General features: G+C 38.3%; 1 protein-coding gene across 4 annotated transcripts in view; it reads right to left on the bottom strand.

Moving 5' to 3' along the window:
• Positions 1–20382, bottom strand: part of TENM3 (teneurin transmembrane protein 3) — a 1312080-nt gene that overhangs the window by 279999 nt on the left and 1011699 nt on the right. For all 4 annotated transcript variants that reach the window (XM_044297320.1, XM_044297329.1, XM_044297345.1 and 1 more), the window contains one exon: positions 6042–6140. In XM_044297320.1, the coding sequence (XP_044153255.1) occupies positions 6042–6140 (99 nt within the window). The remainder of the gene's footprint in view (positions 1–6041; positions 6141–20382) is intronic.

Raw genomic sequence — 20382 nt, 5'->3', positions numbered from 1 at the left:
ATGTTCTCAAACTGATGCGCTATTATCTTTGGACAACTTTCACACTGGGAGATGATCCCTGGCAGCGTAATTTTGAAAATGAAAAGCTTACAAATAAGATAAATTTCATTTCTATGTTACCTGAATTAACATCACCTGACAGTCATTTTAACAAATGCAAAGCTCGGTGGAAGCTATTTTGAGACTGCCACCCTGTGCTGTAAACAACTATAATAAACTCCAATCTGCATATTTCCACAGTTAATAAGATTCCTGTATATGAAAAATAATAGGCCGACAATCAGAAGTCAATAGTTGTCGCGGGAAGGAGGCCTGTATTACCAAACACACAGGCGTCTGATTACATTTCTTGCAGCTCAGGCCCAGATTCTTATTACTTTCCTGCTATAAGGTTGACTCTGTGATAATCTACTTTAATAAAAACATTTTCTCTCCCATAAAGATGCCTGTCAGAAGCTTTTTTACAGCTTTACAGTATTTCATTTACTTTCTTTTTATGCTGCTTTACTGTAAGTTTGCTGCAATGTTTTTATGATGCTTTATGGGATTTTACAGAGTTGCCTTTATTTTTTAAAATATTATACTAATTTCAGAAAATAATATATAAACCTTGAAAATAACTAAGTAATTTGCTTATCCATGCCTTGAATGATGATTGTTAGGTTCCATTCACACATCCATAATAATGGGTCCGCATCCGTTCCGCAAATCACGGAACGGGTGCGGACCCATTCGTTCTCTATGGGGACGGAATGGATGCGGACAGCACACAGTGTGCTGTCCGCATCCGCATTTCCGCAGCGAGCCGCCGATCTTCTGGTCCGCGGCTCCGGAAAAAAATAGAATATGTCTTATTCTTATCCGCAATTGCGGACAAGAATAGGCATTTCTATGGGGATGCCGGCCGGGTGTATTGCAGATCGGCAATTTGCAATGCACTACGGACGTGTGAATGGACCCCATGACTTTTCATGAACTGGTCAAATCGATAAGCTATATTATACAGCATATTTTTAGCCATCACCTGGTCATAACTTATTATAAAAGTCTACTAAATCTCTGCTTGTAGTCATTGATAGGAACCTTCATGATTTACTTTCGGAAAATGAAAATCAGTCACCCGATGGACACACAAGAGTTCAACTCTGTTCTGTAATGAGAAGTGTGATCACAAGATTTATATCGTCCAAAAGTAACCAATGGAGGCTATAATTTAATGGCTGCAAACAGAAATACTGACTATTATGAGGAATTGATATAAAAAGTATATTAGAATACCTACTCTCAAATTAAGCATTTCAATTCATTTTAGCTTTAGTATTGTGAGTAGAGATGAGCAACCTTTGTTTCATTTGTTTCATGTCCAATTCATCAAATTTTTCTAAATCAATTCGCGGCCAAATCGTTTTTACATAAATTACATGTGCTCTAATTGATCTGAAAATTGGTATATGACACTCTGAGGTCTCCCAGGACTCAGATTTTTTATATCTTCTCCTTTTTAAAAGGTTTTGAACAATATGACAGCAATAGCAAACAATGTAATTGACAGTGACATATACAGCTAGTGGTATATTCATGGTTGATAGTGTTTAAAAACACACTGCGCTGCAATACTTTTTGTATTCTGACACTTTGGTGAAAAACTGCCTAATGGGAGATGCTCATACAGAGCAGGCAGCAGAGATTAGTTTAGCTCAGGCATGTTTTGAGCCTGTGGACACAGTATCAGCACCATCTACAGTTCCCTAGCTGACCATAATAGAAGCAGATCTATCCCTGGCAATTTGTTGAGAGGTTCTAGCTGTACGTAGCCTCTACACTTTATTGCAGCCATGGCTCCCTCCCTCTTTGATGTCACCTCCTCCTCAGCATCCAGCTTCCAGGTCCTGTCCAACACACAGTCATTGTCAAAGTCCTCACCCATCTCGCCACTTTATCAGACTGTGAAATATCATTGTAGGCTCCTTGACATCCTTTCTGATTTCCTGCTTTGTAGGACCACTTACCACTGCTCCTACCACTATCACCGTGGCTACTAGTGTCAGTATTACCCCCACCAACACAGGTATGTATGGGGTCCCCACCTCCACCTGAACCTCCTACTCATAGCAGTCCAAACACTGACTGTTCTCACACATGTCATCAGTAGGTAGACTATCTTGAGTATCTTCTATAGTGCATGGGGTTTTGTTAGGGAAAAAGAAAACAGGTGGCCCACTAGGAAGGGGCAGTGAAGACAGAGATGATGCAACTGAAAGGCTTTAATGGGGATACAACGAAGGATGAGCAGGGGGAATGCTGTGACCCCTGGCTCCAAGGCACAGTGTCAGACTCAGGGGTGACCTCAACATTGTCCTACTGTGACTGAGAGGAGGCGTGAGCCATTCAGTCCCCAATTTCATCCTCTTTTTCCTGAATAATGAAGTATTGGCAATTTACAATAGCAATAATGCAGGGGTATAATAATGCAGCTTTTGCAGTAAAACATTCATTAATACAGGTATAGTAATGAAGTTATTGTACTAAACTGATTTTGCTATAAGTGAACAGCATTTTGAGGTAATACAACATATTCACTAAAACAGGTATAAAACCACGTTCCATGTACTAATTATTGCAATAATATGCGTTTTTGCAACTTTGCTGTAACTGAACGGTATCTTGCAGTAATGAAATGCATTCACTAACATAGGTATACTGAAGCACTGAAATGCACCTAAAGATTACAAATGATAAATTGAGGTTTTTAGGGTGAAAAGGGGGTTATTTGCTCAGCGTTTGCAGCAGAATGTATGATATTGGGGTGGTAGCAATAAGCCTATGAACTGTAGAAATTTTATGATTTACACAAAAAAAATGGCTGTCCATCTCCATAAAATGAGTTTGTTGCTAAATTTTGAAATGCAGAGTTTTCCAGCAAGCCTTTCCCTGATAAAACCCTAAAATCTACCCAATCATATCTCCTTCAAGTGTTCTGATTACTGCCAGATTCTATTGTGTCTGTAAAAGTTTTCTGTCAGACAAAGCCAGGATACATGTTCTCAGATTGTAAGTTTAACACAGAATGGTGTACTATGGTGTTTTTAGCAGAATGACCTGCCTGAATCCTGCTCTGATTGGCTGATCAAAGCTATCTGTCAGCAGCTGAGCCGATCAGGGCCAGTCCTCCCCCTACCTAGTAATGTCATGTGATCCTCCATTTTCATCCTTCCGATTGTTTTCCCCACCAATTCTTTACAATAAAATGGCCCTGGTTGTGATACATTGTGATATACACTCACCTAAAGAATTATTAGGAACACCATACTAATACGGTGTTGGACCTCCTTTTGCCTTCAGAACTGCCTTAATTCTATGTGGCATTGATTCAACAAGGTGCTGATAGTATTCTTTAGAAATGTTGGCCCATATTGATAGGATAGCATCTTGCAGTTGATGGAGATTTGAGGGATGCACATCCAGGGCACGAAGCTCCTGTTCCACCACATCCCACAGATGCTCTATTGGGTTGAGATATGGTGGCTGTGGGGGCCATTTTAGTACAGTGAACTCATTGTCATGTTCAAGAAACCAATTTGAAATGATTCGAGCTTTGTGACATGGTGCATTATCCTGCTGGAAGTAGCCATCAGAGGATGGGTACATGGTGGTCATGAAGGGATGGACATGGTCAGAAACAATGCTCAGGTAGCCCGTGGCATTTAAACGATGGCCAATTGGCATAAGGGGCCTAAAGTGTGCCCAGAAAACATCCCCCACACCATTACACCACCACCACCAGTCTGCACAGTGGTAACAAGGCATGATGGATACATGTTCTCATTCTGTTTACGCCAAATTCGGACTCTACCATTTGAATGTCTCAATAGAAATCGAGACTCATCAGATCAGACCAGGCAACATTTTTCCAGTCTTCAACAGTCCAATTTTGGTGAGCTCGTGCAAATTGTAGCCTCTTTTTCCTATTTGTAGTGGAGATGAGTGGTACCCGGTGGGGTCTTCTGCTGTTGTAGCCCATCCGCCTCAAGGTTGTGCGTGTTGTGGCTTCACAAATGCTTTGCTGCATACCTCGGTTGTAACGAGTGGTTATTTCAGTCAACGTTGCTCTTCTATCAGCTTGAATCAGTCGGCCCATTCTTTTCTGACCTCTAGCATCAACAAGGCATTTTCGCCCACAGGACTGCCGCATACTGGATGTTTTTCCCTTTTTACACCATTCTTTGTAAACCCTAGAAATGGTTGTGCGTGAAAATCCCAGTAACTGAGCAGATTGTGAAATACTCAGACCGGCCCGTCTGGCACCAACAACCATGCCACGCTCATAATTGATTAAATCACCTTCCTTTCCTATTCTGACATTCAGTTTGGAGTTCAGGAGATTGTCTTTACCAGGACCACAACCCTACATGCATTGAAGCAACTGCCATGTGATTGGTTGACTAGATAATCGCATTAATGAGAAATAGAACAGATGTTCCTAATAATTCTTTAGGCGAGTGTATGTGATATAAGCATTCACACTTTAGCATAAGCAATACATTTTGAGCTTTTTTGGAGAGAAAAAAATGGTAAATTCCTTTTTTTGTCCTTTTTTTATAACAACACATAGTATTGTTATGGAAACTGGAAAACACTGAAACAGTGGAATCCAGATAGAAAGCAGCTGACCTGCAGGGCAGGAAAAACAGAGACATAGACTTGGGGAACTTGTTCAGACTTGGATCAAGACTTCTGGAACCCAGACATACAAAGAACTGGACAAGCATATATTATGTTTACTGCTGGAACCCAGACATACTAGGCAGGAACAGACAAGGCAAGACATAAGGAAGCAGGCTTCAGGATACAGGCTACAAGATACAGGAACATGCATCAGGAAATGGACTTAAGGGACAGACATTGGAAACCGGCTTTGAGACTCAGAAGCAATAATAGTTGCACAGGAGCAGACATTGTTGTACAACCAGGTCTGGCCACACACTACATACACAATATCCAACAAACAGAATTCAGGAACTAAGTAGCTGAACTAATGAGCACACGGACAAACAGGTGCAGATTCAGACAGACTGAGGAATTAACCCCTTCAGAACCAAATTGGAGAGCCACACATCACAATAGAGCTATTCACAACCATAAGTAATCTGGGCCAGTACGACAACAGAGATGAATGCGCAATGCCACACCAACACATGGCTCCAGATACACTTCTACAATGTACAGCAAGAAGCCTGCATGGAATATAACGGCACACAGTGAACAGACATTAAAGCAGTACTCCTCCCTACAGACACAGGAAAGAGGTACAAGTCAGAGGGGTGCAGTTTACACAGCCAGAACACATAGAACCGAGGTGGCTGCGCACTGCCACACTGACACATAGCTCTAGATACACAACCACAATATTCAGCAACAAGTATACTGTTATTTGATAAAAAATTTAAAAAACAATATACTGTATCTCATCTAGCATTTTCCACTTTTTTCTTATGATAACATTTTTATAGTTTGAGGGTAATTTATCACAAGTGTGTATCAAACTTATGCAGTAACTATCATGGTAAACCATTGTCCCAATTTGGCCACTGAAAACATTGAGAGCTCCAATGCTGTGAGATACTCCTGCCATACCTACTCAGGGTATTCTTCATGTGTATGAACAAAGTCTATCCTGTAAACATGTCTACAGAACCTGCCAGATGTCATACATTTCAGTGACAACAACATAAATCAAGGGCTAAGATGGCAATTTTTCAGATTTTAGGTATAACTTTAATGTTTTTTGATTGATAGCTTAAACATTGTTTTAAAAATAAACCATAAAAATATCTGAAATTAGCCATTTCAAAGTGGATGAAAATGTTTAGGGCCATAAGCAAAATATGTGAACAATTTAGGACCATGGCATGACAATGGGATAGTGTATCAATGGAACAATATAATTGTTTGGCTGTCAGAAATTATAAATGCAGCTCTGATTGCCGACATTTACAATTATGCAAAGCTTTAGCAGCAAAAGAACTTATAGAGACACATACCCATCCCCATAGTCGCCATCATGGCAAGGTGGTGGAAACACGGCCATCTCTATGAGGTTGTCATGCCCATTTTCAAGAACTGGGTGATTTGCTATTTTTCTATAAGAAAGACATTGTTAACATTAAAATATGTTAAAGTGAAAAAACAAAACATAAAAATGTAGTAATTATAAGTCAGGATACAAGATGTTCTTCATTGGCTATGATTCTGCAAATTGGGATCACTATGGCTAATTGATGGAAAAGAACAAAAATCGAAGGGCCTGTGTTTTCCTCCGAGCACTAAATTTACAACTTAATACAACTATAATTGAGCTTACGAATAAGGCTACTTTCACACTCGCATTTGTTGTGGATCCATCATGGATCTGCATAGACGGATCCGTTCAGATAATACAACCGTCTGCATCCATTCAGAACGGATCTGTTTGTATTATCTGTAACATAGACAAGACGTATCCGTCTTGAACACCACTGAAAGTCAATGAAGGACGGATCCGTTTTCTACTGTGCCAGATTGTGTCATAGAAAACGGATCCGTCCTCATTGAATTACATTGTGTGTCAGGACGGATCCGTTTGGCTCAGTTTCGTCTGACGGACACCAAAACGCTGCAGGCAGTCCGCCTCCAAAGCGGAATGGAGACAGAACGGAGGCAAACTGATACATTCTGAACGGATCCTTTTCCATTCAGAATGCATTAGATCAAAACTGATTTGTTTTGGACCACTTGTGAGAGCCCTGAACGGATCTCACAAACGGAAAGCCAAAACGCGAGTGTGAAAGTAGCCTTATCTGCAAGTTCTGTTTTTTATCTAGCTTTTGTGGAAATAGTGTGTGCCAACAACAAGTTCTTGAAAATGAATCTGATTATTAAGTCAAACACAGTGAGCGCTGTCATTGGTCCTTTTGCTGACAAGGTGCCTTTAAAATACATTCTGTTAAATAGTGACTTAGTAGGGAAAATGATGAATGTTTTATTTCTCCGCTTTCCAAAATGTGTATAAGCAAGCAGTTTGAAAAATCTAATCATGTGCTGAGGTCTATAATATCTGTATGGACAATTTCAGGTATGATCCCATCATGGAAAGGGGGTACTAATTATATGTTGGTCATTTTAGATAAATACATCTCCAACAAAGGTGAAATGGTGCCACCTTATTAAAAAAGAGTCCATGAGGAAGCTATGCAGAGGAAATCTTTTATTCATTTTGACGTAAACATGGGGCCCTTGGATGCTATAAAGTCTCCGCTGTGAAGCTTGCAGTCTATATTTTTTTACCATTCATATAGAGGTGATTTGAGATCCTTTACAATCTAAGAGCCGGAAAGTGGAAAATACCACACCCATTCCTGTTTGAGAAGCACCCCCTTAGTGCTAGTGACTGGAACAGTATCATCTTTAGTAATGAATCCATGTTCTGTTTGGGATCCAATGACAGTCAGGTTCATGTATGGAGGCCTCGTGGTGAGTGCTTTAATCCTGCCTTTGCTGTGGAGCAATACACTGCCCCAACCGCTGATGTGATGGTCAGGTGGTAAATCCACAGCAATATATATGTCGCTACCACGTGAAGCACATTATGGCATAGGAACCAGCTCAGCATTCTCAAATGAAATGAGATCTGCGAGCCGATGCTGCTTGGATATATTATAAAAGTTTGAAAGTACACAAGTACTTCAGGAATCATGAGTAATTTTATTTTTTGCTCACCAAACAATTGTAGACTGTGACACGTCTTGCTGTTCATATTGTGATGGTGATGATCAGGTGAGCCACCGCATATGACAGTCAGTCCCCCCTAGTAGTGATACAAGGGACACTAACAGTGATATGTGCAGGACATCCAGTGGCCACTTGTTGCCTCTCATGGAAGGGCTTCCAACTAGAATTTTTCAGCAGCATAATGCTCATCCACACACAGCATGGGCTTCCCATGAATGTCTGAGCCAGGCTGCAACAATTCCTTTGCCTGCCTGATTGCCAGATTTATTGTCAAGCGAGTACTTATGGGACCAGCTCTGGCACCCTACAAGTTCAGGATTCATAGGCCCAGCTACAACATCTGTGAGCATATGTGTAGCAGAATACCATATGGAACTTGAATGCCTCCATGCCCAACCATATCTCATCTTGTTTCAAGAGCCTTGTTACTAGAGCCTCCTTTGAATTGTACAGTTTTCTCCAATAAGCTTATCCTTTTTCTCTAATATTGTATCATTATTATATCTAGATGTGTGTTTTTTTTGTCAGTGAGTGTAAATATATACATTTATATAGACACATTAAATCTAAACATACTAGTAGAAAGGAAAAATAATATAGTTATGTCCGATGCTCTGGCAAAGATCCAAAGTTTACAAATTTGTTTAATCAGACTTTATACTTCAAAGACTTTTTCTTAAGTAAAATATCCTGAGAAGAGAGAATGCAAAGTGCAGGAAGACCGCAGGTACATGTGTACTGTCAAGGATACTGATGCAGATCCATAATTTTGACAATCATACAAAATTCGATAGGGAAAAAAAGATCAAAGAGAAATGATGAGTGCATGTTCAAGAAAATCTGATGTTTTTCATATTTTGCACATATCTTGGGTGCAAAGTCCTCTCTTATGAAATACTTCACAAGAATAAGACATGAGTATAGGTTTCACATTAAAACAAAAACGTATGCAGAGCATACTATATGCCTGCCATAATGTTTTTCAAAGAACATTGCTTGTTTGGGGGAATGTTCTAAGCAGGCCTTTAAAACTTGTATGTTTTGCCTTTCATGCAATATTTAAATAGTTCCTACTCTTGTAGAAGTTTGCATACTTGGAATACCAAAAAAGCTAACACTGAGGACCAGTGAATGAAACAGCTTCCAACATCTTGTTGGACTCTGATGTTCTACCTCAAAAAAAGAACAAAACACAGTATAATTCATGTCATATCTTGATAATCTTGTTGCAAACAGTTTACATTCAGTCAATTGAATCATATAATCAATAGCAAAGGGCAATCCTTCACTTCTAAAAGAGACATACCATATGTGAATGGATACAGGCCAAGTAAAGCGACCTCTGACACAAATATTTCATTTTATGGCAAAATATTAAAGTCATGGGGGGAATTAATCCTAAGGGGAAAATTTGAAGTCAGTTTTGCTTGAGTCTGTGTTAGAGTACTTTATGCCACATTTATCAAATGTCTCATGTTGTTTGATGAATTTGTCTTATCCTTAAACCCAACATTTTTGTCTAGAGAAGCTACTCCAGTTTATCTACTCTACCCTCCTCCTGGAGTGAGATTACAACTTTTATAAAAATAAAAGTCTCAATGATAAATCTGGAGTTAAGCTCATTAAAATAGATAACCACACTGGAGTGAGTGGTGTAAAAATGCAAAAAGTCACCAAATTTTGTGCAAACAAGTTCAAAAAGTGAAAAAAGAGTACCCTATGTATACTTTTTGATGCCACAATTCTAGAGTGAAGTTATCATAAATTCGGTTTATTGACTATATCTACTATAGCTTACTGACTTAACAATTTCTCCAAACTACACTACAGGAGCACATTTGAAAATTCTATGAAGTGACTACAGGAACACCATGGAATATTCTCTTAAAATATTCTCTTAAAATTTTGACACCATTTTGTTGGGATGACAATTCTACGCTGATTAACTTAATGTTATTTTTATTGAGCCAGTGCTAAAACTCTATTACCCACATAGGCATCGAGTCAATTAAAAAAAATCTAGCTACTTGTTACCAGTAGGGGAATCTTAGGTGCTTACTGTATGAAAAAATCTATATTGAGTTGAGAATAATTTCTTTACTGAACTCTAAAACCCTGTTAACAGAAACACTAAATTTTGAAGGTGAATTAATATATAAAAAATAATGGACATTTCCTTCAAGCATGGGATGATCTGACCCCCTTCCCAGTGGATGGTATAAACCTGTGCATGGATTCTCCTTTCCAATCTTTTACAGAAGCTGTCCTTATCACCCAAGTGGGTGGAACTGGAGGAACAACCAAGAATGAGGCCATATTGTCCCAGGATGTTGAATGTCTTACAATTAACTAGTGCTAACAAAGGGACCACTTTGATTTTTGCTATGTGACAGATTCAATGTATGTGACTGCAAATGTGACAGTTATAAAGAAGCTGGTGTTGGGAAAGTTTCATCAAGTGTTTTATTTATTTTTTTCATAAAAAATAAATCTCCTTTGTTTATTCTGCCTTCATTATGTGTTATTAGTACATTTTGGGTTCCTGTCACTGTGAAGTAGATGTATCATGGGACTGCTGCACTGAATGCAGTCATAATCTAAGTGTGTGCCACAGAATTTACACTCTTTGCAAATTGCAACTTTAAGGGGGCATGGACTTTGGTTATCTAATATACTGCCTACAGTACGTTCCCATCCAGCACCAAACTTTACAATGAAAAAGTGGAAACCTATCCCAAGCGAGTGAATATTCAATGCACTTATGTTAAATTAAAGCATATTTTTTATAATCAATCCCTATGAAGCTTGTGTTTCACAGCTAATTTCAAGCAGCATTATACCAAATACCATGACATATACAATACGCAATGTTTAATTTGCTTTCGATTCTAATGAGTACTGAATGTTAATGAAAATACCAAAAGCTGCATACTAAAACAGTTTACTTATATCCTGAAAAAAGCAGAGGAGAAAAAAACACCCACACACAATGGTCATACCAAGAAGTAAAATACAGATTGTTTTAACATATCTTCTAGCACTCTTACTATTAAACGTTTTACACCGTAGAACTATGGTCCTTAACTTTTAAGTTAGAAGAGTCCTCGCTTTAAGAGTCAAAGAAGATTTATGAATTCACGATTTGCCATCAAATAAAATACTCTCTTAGAAATAGAAGCTGTTCAGAGAAGTTGGGCATAGAGAAGTATTGATATGTTGACCTCACCCCAATCCCCTATAAATGATTAAGTGTAAACCATGGGAACCATACAGTGAATATTTTATTAAATAGTTCAAAAGCAAATAAAGCATTAATTATATTATGAACTCCCCTAAAACATTCAAAGCCTTTCATTAATGTTCAAGTGTAAATGTATGATTTTACCATAGCTTTGTATGGGATTATCCAAGCTTTCTTCCGGAAGACAAATTAACATGATTCTTGGCTTATGCGCCAAACATAAAGGCTACTTGTGATAATAAGTTTGCCAGCATATAATATATGTGTATGATTTTTTATACATGAAAAACTCTCTTAGAAAATGGTAACGTTGCTGCTAAAGAACAAACTTTGTTGCAATTGATGTGCCTTGATTTTCATCCATAGGCAACAGTTAGGTGCACCTGTGAGGCCTGCATAATATTAGTCAACTATGGGTGGGACTCACAGCCTCCTCCTCCTCCCCTCCCATTGCATGTGTGGTTTCACACTGGAGGCAACCGGGAGTTGTTTTCTGTAAGTCGGACCTTAGGCTTCTGTAATTCGCCCACTGGCCCTTGGTACTGCCCATACAGCTCAGGTAGGTTAGCGTTAGGCCCCAGCCACCTGAAATACCTTGACGTGGTGCGCGGACTCTGGTATGTCCTTCATACATGGATATATCGACTAAAGTCTCATTTTAACATCAGAGTGAGGGTTTAGTCAGATTTTGGTGATTGCATCCATCACATTAGTGCACCTATCCTTGCAAATGTTTATTTATGCATATAAGTCGGTTACATCCACACATTTTGCCATCTAGTGTAGGATGTCTCTTAAAAAAGTGGCACTTGTGGTCCTGCATGCAGGCATCCTCCATTGTATGCATTTTTTGCTGGGGATTGCCATTAGCAACGGACCACATGTGCAGAATTTGCTCCCCCGGTTATAGATGCACAACTGCATTGGGGTTGAGCATGTCCTGCCTTGTAAGACCACATTGGTATGTAGTTTCTATCTGTATGCTTGGAGGTGTATAAACTTCCAATTTGAATGTGCCTTGATTTTGATCCGAAGGCAACAGTTAGGTTCACCTGTGAGGCCTGCATAATATTAGTCAACCATGGGTGGGACTTACAGCCTCCTCCTCCTCTCCCATTGCATGTGTGGTTTCACACTAGAGGCAACCGGGAGTTGTTTTCTGTGAGTCAGACCGTACGCTTCTGTAATTCACCCACTGGCCCTTGGTACTGCTCATACGGCTCAAATAGGTTAGCGTTAGGTCCCATGCCACCTGAGATACCTTGATGTGGTGCGCGGGCTCTGGTATGTCCTTCATACAAGGATATTTTGGCTAAAGTATAATTTTAGCATCAGAGTGAGGGTTTAGTCAGATTTTGGTGATTGCATCCATCACAGTAGTGCACCTATCCTTACAAGGATGCAAGCATGTTTATCAATTTATGACAATGACAAACATTTAGAATGCACTTTTCTCATGGGGACTCAAAGCACAGGGATAGTTCCATGACTGAGGCGACTCCCTGGGAATTCAGTAGCTGCCATATAAGTGCTTGATACCAACACACACTAGGGACAATTTCATACTTTTTTGGAGCGTGGGAGGAAACCTACCTCTAACACGGGGAGAACATACAAACTCCATGCACATGTTGTCTCTGATCGGATTCAAACCCAGGACCCAAGTGTTGCAAGGCACCAGTGCTAACTAGCCACCATGCTGCCCTTTAATACAGATAAATTATATACCTATATACACTGATCTGATATTCCCCTCATGATAAATTATTGCCCCTATATGTGTCATAGAGGAAATACAATCAACTGCTATAGTGGAAAGTAAAAAAAAAGACTTATTCTATTCTACAATGTTGGATGCTCTGGAACAATGCAAGGCCACCCTTCTCTTTCAGCACATAACATTAAGAAACAAGTGCAGTGCAATATGTTAGAACAATACAAACAATAAAATATTGTGCATTAATAAAAAGAGAAGGAGCAGCCTTGAAGGGAACAAGTATCAAATATGAGGTCGGGTGAGCTGGATCAAACAGCACCACAAGGGAATCCTGATATACATTTTTACCATGAGCCCTAATTTTTTTCGATGTAATCTCTACTGGAGAACTATTCAGTCTACAACAAACTGCCATTATAGGTTTCATTTTAACAAGATGAAATGCCTTAGGATTATGGTATACGTTGTGAAGATCTTTCATTCAACTGGTTAGTAATAACTAGGTTCAAAAATACTATAATGGCTGACACCATAAAGAATAAATGATAACCATAATCTTTAATGGTCAATCAGCCACAGACCTTAGTTGCCATAGTCCAAACTCAACTGCTTTTTGTTCTCCTTGGACCATTCATCCTACCCTGTGGATGGTCAGATTTTACTTAGTGTAAGCCCATACAATTGTTTAAGTGACAAGTACACATGGACATGAATTTATATCATATTTTCCCAATAACTTTAGGCTGAACTACTTTGCAGAAGTTTTCTGTGTACACATTTCTTTTTGTTCTCCTATTGTATTTTACCTTCATGGTTCATATAGGAAAAAATCAATTTTGGGGTTTAGTGGTCCTTTACCATAATTCAATTTGAGTTCATTTATACAGTGGAACTATTTAAAACCTTCGTCTACAGCACAGAGGATGAGCACAGATACCTGGGAAACACATTATCACACACATTTATTGAAAACCTAGGGCTGTCTTTGGATATCAAGGACACTCAGTAGCTAAATTCAGTGTGTTAAAACACCATATAATTATGAATTATCCAATCTATCATTGGCCCAAAACATTTCCTTCCAGTGTGAAAGTGATTCAATGAACAGCTGCTGACATTAAACAGAAATTATAATGCCTAAAAACTATGAACCAGCGAGATAATACACATTCTACTAACTTAGAAGCTGCCTGCCTGGCCCAGCATTGTATATGTGCTGCTGATACATGGCACAATGGAGATTCAATAAATAAATAATACAAATTTCAGAAAAAGAATCATTAAAACTAATTAAAATCTTTGCCTATAGTAACTTATTAATGACATACAAGGCCCCGCTCTGCTGGAATTATTACTTAATTAAGTCAGGTTGCAACTACTGCAAGTATTGTATAAATTTAACACAATGGCTAGTTTGTGCCATGTCTGACAGTAAAATAGATTACAACCAGTTGTTTGAAGGCAGAGCTGATCCATTTTCCCATGAGGTAAAGTTTATTATATCAAATTACAAGCTTGGTAGATGAGGTATGAATATTCCAAAGTGTGAATCAAACTATGACTATGGTTGAATAAATTGTCACAATGTAACTATTGGAGTGGATCAGAGCGGGCGCGGAGATCTTACTAAGTAGAAGAGAGAGGGATTGGTTCTGAGTTGTGTAGGAGGTGCAAGCAAGGGTCGATGTCTGATTGACTGTGAGATATTTTCCTAAGCATCAATATTACATGAATGTGAGTCTTTATCAAGCACATCTGCAGCAAAGGAATCGAGTGGCCTGCTTTGTCAGGGAAACCGTTCACTGTGTCTGGCATAGCCGTATAGGGCCGTGCACTGATAGACCCAATTAACTATAATAGGATCCAGCAGGGATTTGGCTGGTCTCCAGCATGAGTGCAGGGTTTCGGCCAGACAAAAACATTCACCGGTTTTTGTCCAACTGAAACGCATTTTACTCATGCAGGATTCTTGTAGATCCCTCCTGGATCCCATTATGGTATCCAGCTCTACCAAAGCAGCTTGCCGCATACCTTTACCACAAATTTGAAACTAGCATTCAAGACTTAAAGGTAGGCAAACAATGTCATAGAGCAGCAGGAAATGCTAGCAGAATGCTTGGGTGTATAGGGAGAGGCATTACCAGTAGAAGAGGGAGGTGCTCATGCCGCTCTACAGAGCACTAGTGAGACCTCATTTGGAGTATTGTGCTCAGTACTGGAGGCCATATCTCCAGAAGGATATTGATACTTTGGAGAGAGTTCAGAGAAGAGCTACTAAACTAGTACATGGATTGCAGGATACAACTTACCAGGAAAGATTAAAGGACCTTAACATGTAGAGCTTGGAAGAAAGACAAGACAGAGGGGATATGATAGAAACTTTTAAAAAATAAAGGGAATTAACAAGGTAAAAGAGGAGAGAACATTTAAAAGAAGAAAAACTACCACAAGAGGACATTGTTTTAAATTAGAGGGGCAAAGGTTTAAAAGTAATATCAGGAAGTATTACTTTACTGAGAGAGTAGTGGATGCTTGGAATAGCCTTCCTGCAGAAGTGGTAGCTGCAAATACAGTGAAGGAGTTTAAGCATGCATGGGATAGGCATAAGGCCATCCTTCATATAAGATGGGGCCAGGGGCTATTCATAGGATTCAGTATATTGGGCAGACTAGATGGGCCAAATGGTTCTTATCTGCCGACACATTCTATGTTTCTAAATCTAAACCATAGCCCCTTATGTATGTTGTATGTTGTATCTCACTTTTAAGTCATTGCTGGGTATAATGAAGTATAAAAATTTGCCAAATAAAATCTTATTACCAAACTGATTTTTTTTTTATAGTATACATAACTGTCTTGGAAAAAATGCCAAGTCTCAAAGAATACATTATTGTGTCAACAGCTCTCACAAGATGGATGGCAAAAATAATGTAAAACAATAAAAATTCTAGTGTTCCTAAAACATAGTCACAATAGACAAGTTGGTAAGTGATTCAAATATTCATGACACATTGCTGCACATCATTAGATAATATCAAAGTTGTCAGCTATCACCCTTATATGCCTAAGGAGCCTGTGGAAGTCTATAATATTCACATATTCAGTTATCTATGAATATATCTGGTGAAATGACAGCTGAAGGAAAAGTAGCAATGAACTAAATTGGATTAAAAATAAAACCACAGATTAAATCTAAGGGAGTAATTGATGGAAATATAGTCGATTACAATATAAAAGGTTTTTTTTGATTTATACAAATTAAGTGTCATTGTTTAGATGGGAATTGATGGATGTGTTTTTGAAAATACATGAAAATGTTTTGTGTCAATGAAGATGCTGGGTCTCCTCACCTCACCTTCTCATGAATTTCTATAATGGAATGTCTTTCTATATCTTGAGATCTTCAGGTCTCATTTTGAAAGAACTGATATCTATAAACTAAAATAAAATGTCAAACTTTTTGTTAGCTTTTAGGAACATACTGTGGCCTTTCCTGTAAATGAATTTAATTCTTCATGGGTCAAGAAGTTACACCAGACCAAATCCAAGGTCTAAACATTGACACTATTCCTTTTTGGCTGTCCACAAAACAAATTTAACTTTGATTTACATATGGAAGCCTCACTGAGGCATATATACTGCAGCAGAAAATGCAAGTGAACTGTAATATTACATAGTTTCCATTCAAATGAATGGTCAGTCATGAAGTACAAAAATGGGATATGCTCCAACAAATGTGAAGCAGTGTCCATACATTCTTATAGGGCACATGAACAGGGGCTGTCTTCATGCGGAGGTCCCTTAAATTCTACAGTACAATAATGTCCTAAATAGTGCCTGAAATTTAAAAAAAACACCATCTACTAGGACATCTTCATCAAAAATTGAACACCCAGAATTCGTACTGTATGGTTTATGGCTGAGACAATGTCTGATGTCACAGGGTACCATAATGAGGAGGGGAGCAATATTAAAAACCTTCTTTCCCCCATATAAACTCAATCAAAAAACAAAAACCTTAATTTAATTCCAATTTACTTTCTAGCAAAATGTTGAGAACCTGAGAACTGTTGAGTACATAGTATAAAAAATGTGGATGATGTTTCCCGCATTTAATGGGGTTGCTTCAAAAGGTCTCCAACATATTGTTATACTTCTAAACTGAAGAAAACCAGGAACAGAATATATCTAGACTAGGCCTAGCATTCAGTTAAAGATATCTGCAATATTTCTGATATCAATGGTTTTGCGATCCTATAAAAATGAAAAGGTCTGCTTTAGAGGGCTTGTAAGGTTGTAAAGTGTAATATCGGCAGATACTATATCCACATTGCATCATACATATTGTTCTGCATCTATTCAGTGGCATCTGACAGTGAAAAATAATGTTATGTTTATGTTAAATAAAATAGACATGAAAATTTAAAATTAGTATCTACATGGTCATTTCATGGGCTGGAGCGGCTATCAATCCATGCAATGGGGTCCTTCCTACAGCTAAAACTGAAGTTGGCCAATCCAATCCAAAGATTTGGTCATGATGATATGAAGAACATTAGTCTTAAATTAGAATGCTTTTCAGGATAGTGACATACCCAAATTCGTATTTTCCACAATACAAATGATTATATCATACATTTACGTTTTAGTCAAGTATTTAAATCTGACGTGAAACATTCTGAAGCTTAGTTGTTCCAAACAATGACCCAGATTTCCTTAACATGGAAAGCCTAGATATATATTCTTAAGAATAGTAAAATAGTTCACATCATTACTTATAATTATTATGTCTATGAACAGCTTTAGTTCTCAATAACAGGTATCCTGTATCTTTGGCACCAAACTTGGACCAGATTTCAGAATACAAAAGCTCAATCCGTTAGGATTTCTTTACCGTCACACTAAGAGTTTTGAAGGCTAGTGACAACTAACCCATAGCTGCTGCAACCAACTAATGCAAAACCACCAACTTGGGCACTGGAAATAATAGGCATCAACAGGATCAAATGATGGTACACAGGTAACACCAATGAACAAGGCTAATCCATGTGGTTCCCTTGATTGCATGCTCTATTGCAGGCTAGTTGGATGAGTCTTCATCCAGAAATGATTTTGGCTCATTTACACAGCAGTATCAGACCATTTGTCAGCTGAAATAATACAATGTGTATAATCACCGGATAAATGCATTTACAGCTCGGGAATGACTTTCTCTGCCTGGTTTTTATTTTCTTGATTAGAGGTTTGCTTCATATGTTTCAAATGATTATGCATTCTCTATATGATATACATCTCTGTGAGAGATCTGAGCCTTCTAGATGTGATCATAAATAAGTGGAAATTGTGCACTGATGAGACGGGAAGCTACAGAAATCTCAAAAGGTCACACAATTGAGTATAACAGGCTGATGTCTGATCCATACTTGGTTAATGCAGTGAACATATTATTTCAATGGCCTTTGAAATCTGGTGTTGAGGTGGAAATATCCTAATGAGAAAGTTTATTATTTGTCTACAGTGTTTATTCGGAAATGTATGTATAAACTATTGTGACTAATTATTATACCTTCTGTTTGCAACATCTTAATGTGATATCATCAAACACTGAAAATATACGGAGAGCTGATGATTTCCTATGCCTCTCTATGATATCTATTTGCTTATGTTTCCTTTTTTTTTCCCTAAGCAGTTAATGACTTGTCGATATTTATATTTGTCAGATCCAAGTCCTTACCATTGCTATGCACATTCATACTGACATGCAACCTGGAAAATCAGTCTTTTTAACTTCATCAAAAATGTGGAGGTGACAGCGGTGATTTACAGCGTTGATTAATTGTTCAGCTAGTGCTAATTAATTGGGGACATTTAGTGGAGTACTAATGAGTCTCACAATAAATTGTTGTATACTGTGTCATAACTGATGTGGAGAGAGATGAGAAGTCCATTTGTATTAGCACTTCCTATTTTCAGTATGCTGCATGGAGCAACTATTGTGAAGAACATACAGAAGCACATAATAGGCCATTAAGTCATAAATATACAGACATACATATCTTTTCATGTACATATGCAAAATGTATAGACAGATACATTCATGTAACTGGTTTATAGTTGCAAACGTTTAGACTACAATATTGGACAAGGCTTTAGTACATTGTATAGGATTGCCACCCTAAAATAGAGGAGAATCTATGAACAACTGATTTTCATACTTTAAGTAATTGAATGTGTATAGAGGAAGTGTAGACTGAAGATGCACCAATATTTAACATACAACTTGTGAGCCATCTCTCACATGCCGCATAACATCTACCCGTGTGACGATAAACTATATTCTTCTTATAGCAAGTGTTGGCAGGTGAATTTTGTTGGGTATCAGCACTGTATGCTTTTCTAGAAAAGATATTTCTTATGATACAAATTCAATACATCATTGTGACAGTCTAGCAAAACCCTCAAGAGGACACAGCTCACATCACAACCTCTGGGTGGCCAAATATAGAGACACATATAGCATAAACAACTCCCAACAGAGTATTGTAATATCATGTTTTTTTTCTCAAGGCTGGCCATTTTGCACCAGTTATCATGGGCTATGTTGAGCCAAGAGAAAAGGTAAGGAAGGACACATCTATAGCCACTACTGTATATTGCCAGGCTTAGTCTCTGAATTCTCTGTGGCTGCCATACACGGTATGAACCTATCCTCACTATGAAAAAGGAAGTGAACCTATAGTACATCTGTATAAACCCAATAATGGGTGAAGCAAGCATCAGATCATAGATCTGAAGTCGCTTTAGTTAAAACTTCATTTGATTGTTATACAGAGATTAGTCTACATACAGCATTCAAATGTATGGGCTCCGGCGCGGTGAAATTTGTTATTTTGGAAGTCTCAGAAGACTTTGTTGAAAAACTTCGGCCATTGATTTTTAAAATTGAAAACGATTTAAAACTTGATTTCGAAGTCAGCTTAAGTACTGGCACATACCTCAGTATCGAAGCAGACTTTGGATTCAATTTTAAAATGTTTTTCAAGTTTACAAATCTAAATCTGAAGTTATTCAATAAAGTCTTGTGAGACTTCGGAGATAACAAATTTCACCTTGCTGGAGCCTATACATTTAAATGCTTTACAGAGACGGCTCTCCATACACCATTGAAACAAAGTTCTGACCGAAGTAACATTGGATTTATGATCTGAAGCTCGTTTGAGGATCACTTAAAGCATGGATGTCAAACTCATGGCCCTCCAGATGTTGCAAAACTACAACTCCCATCATTCCCTGATAGCTGTAGTATGCCCAGGCATGATGGGAGTTGTAGTTTTGCAACAGCTGGAGGGCCACGAGTTTGACATCCCTGACTTAAAGTGTAACTGCCATTTCGCTACCAAAAATGAAATTCCTAACATATGTGATGCTGAAGGGAAGGTATTAATGAAGCTGCATTTTTCAGCTAATTTTACCTTTCTGATGTCTGCAGTTAGCCCTTAGCAACCATATTTCTCTGTGCCTCTATTTTTAGCAACTTCCTAAGATGGCCTCTGCTGCTCTTCCTGTGATGATCTTTGCCCTTCCTTGAGGCCATCCTGTATTTCCCTCACTTCCCATAAGCCCTTGCTCTCCTCACATGAACTAGCAGGACCAATCA

This window comes from Bufo gargarizans, chromosome 1 (assembly GCF_014858855.1).
Source record: "Bufo gargarizans isolate SCDJY-AF-19 chromosome 1, ASM1485885v1, whole genome shotgun sequence".
In the NCBI taxonomy this organism is placed as follows: Eukaryota; Metazoa; Chordata; class Amphibia; order Anura; family Bufonidae; genus Bufo; species Bufo gargarizans.
This window is presented reverse-complemented; position numbering and strand designations above follow the sequence as displayed.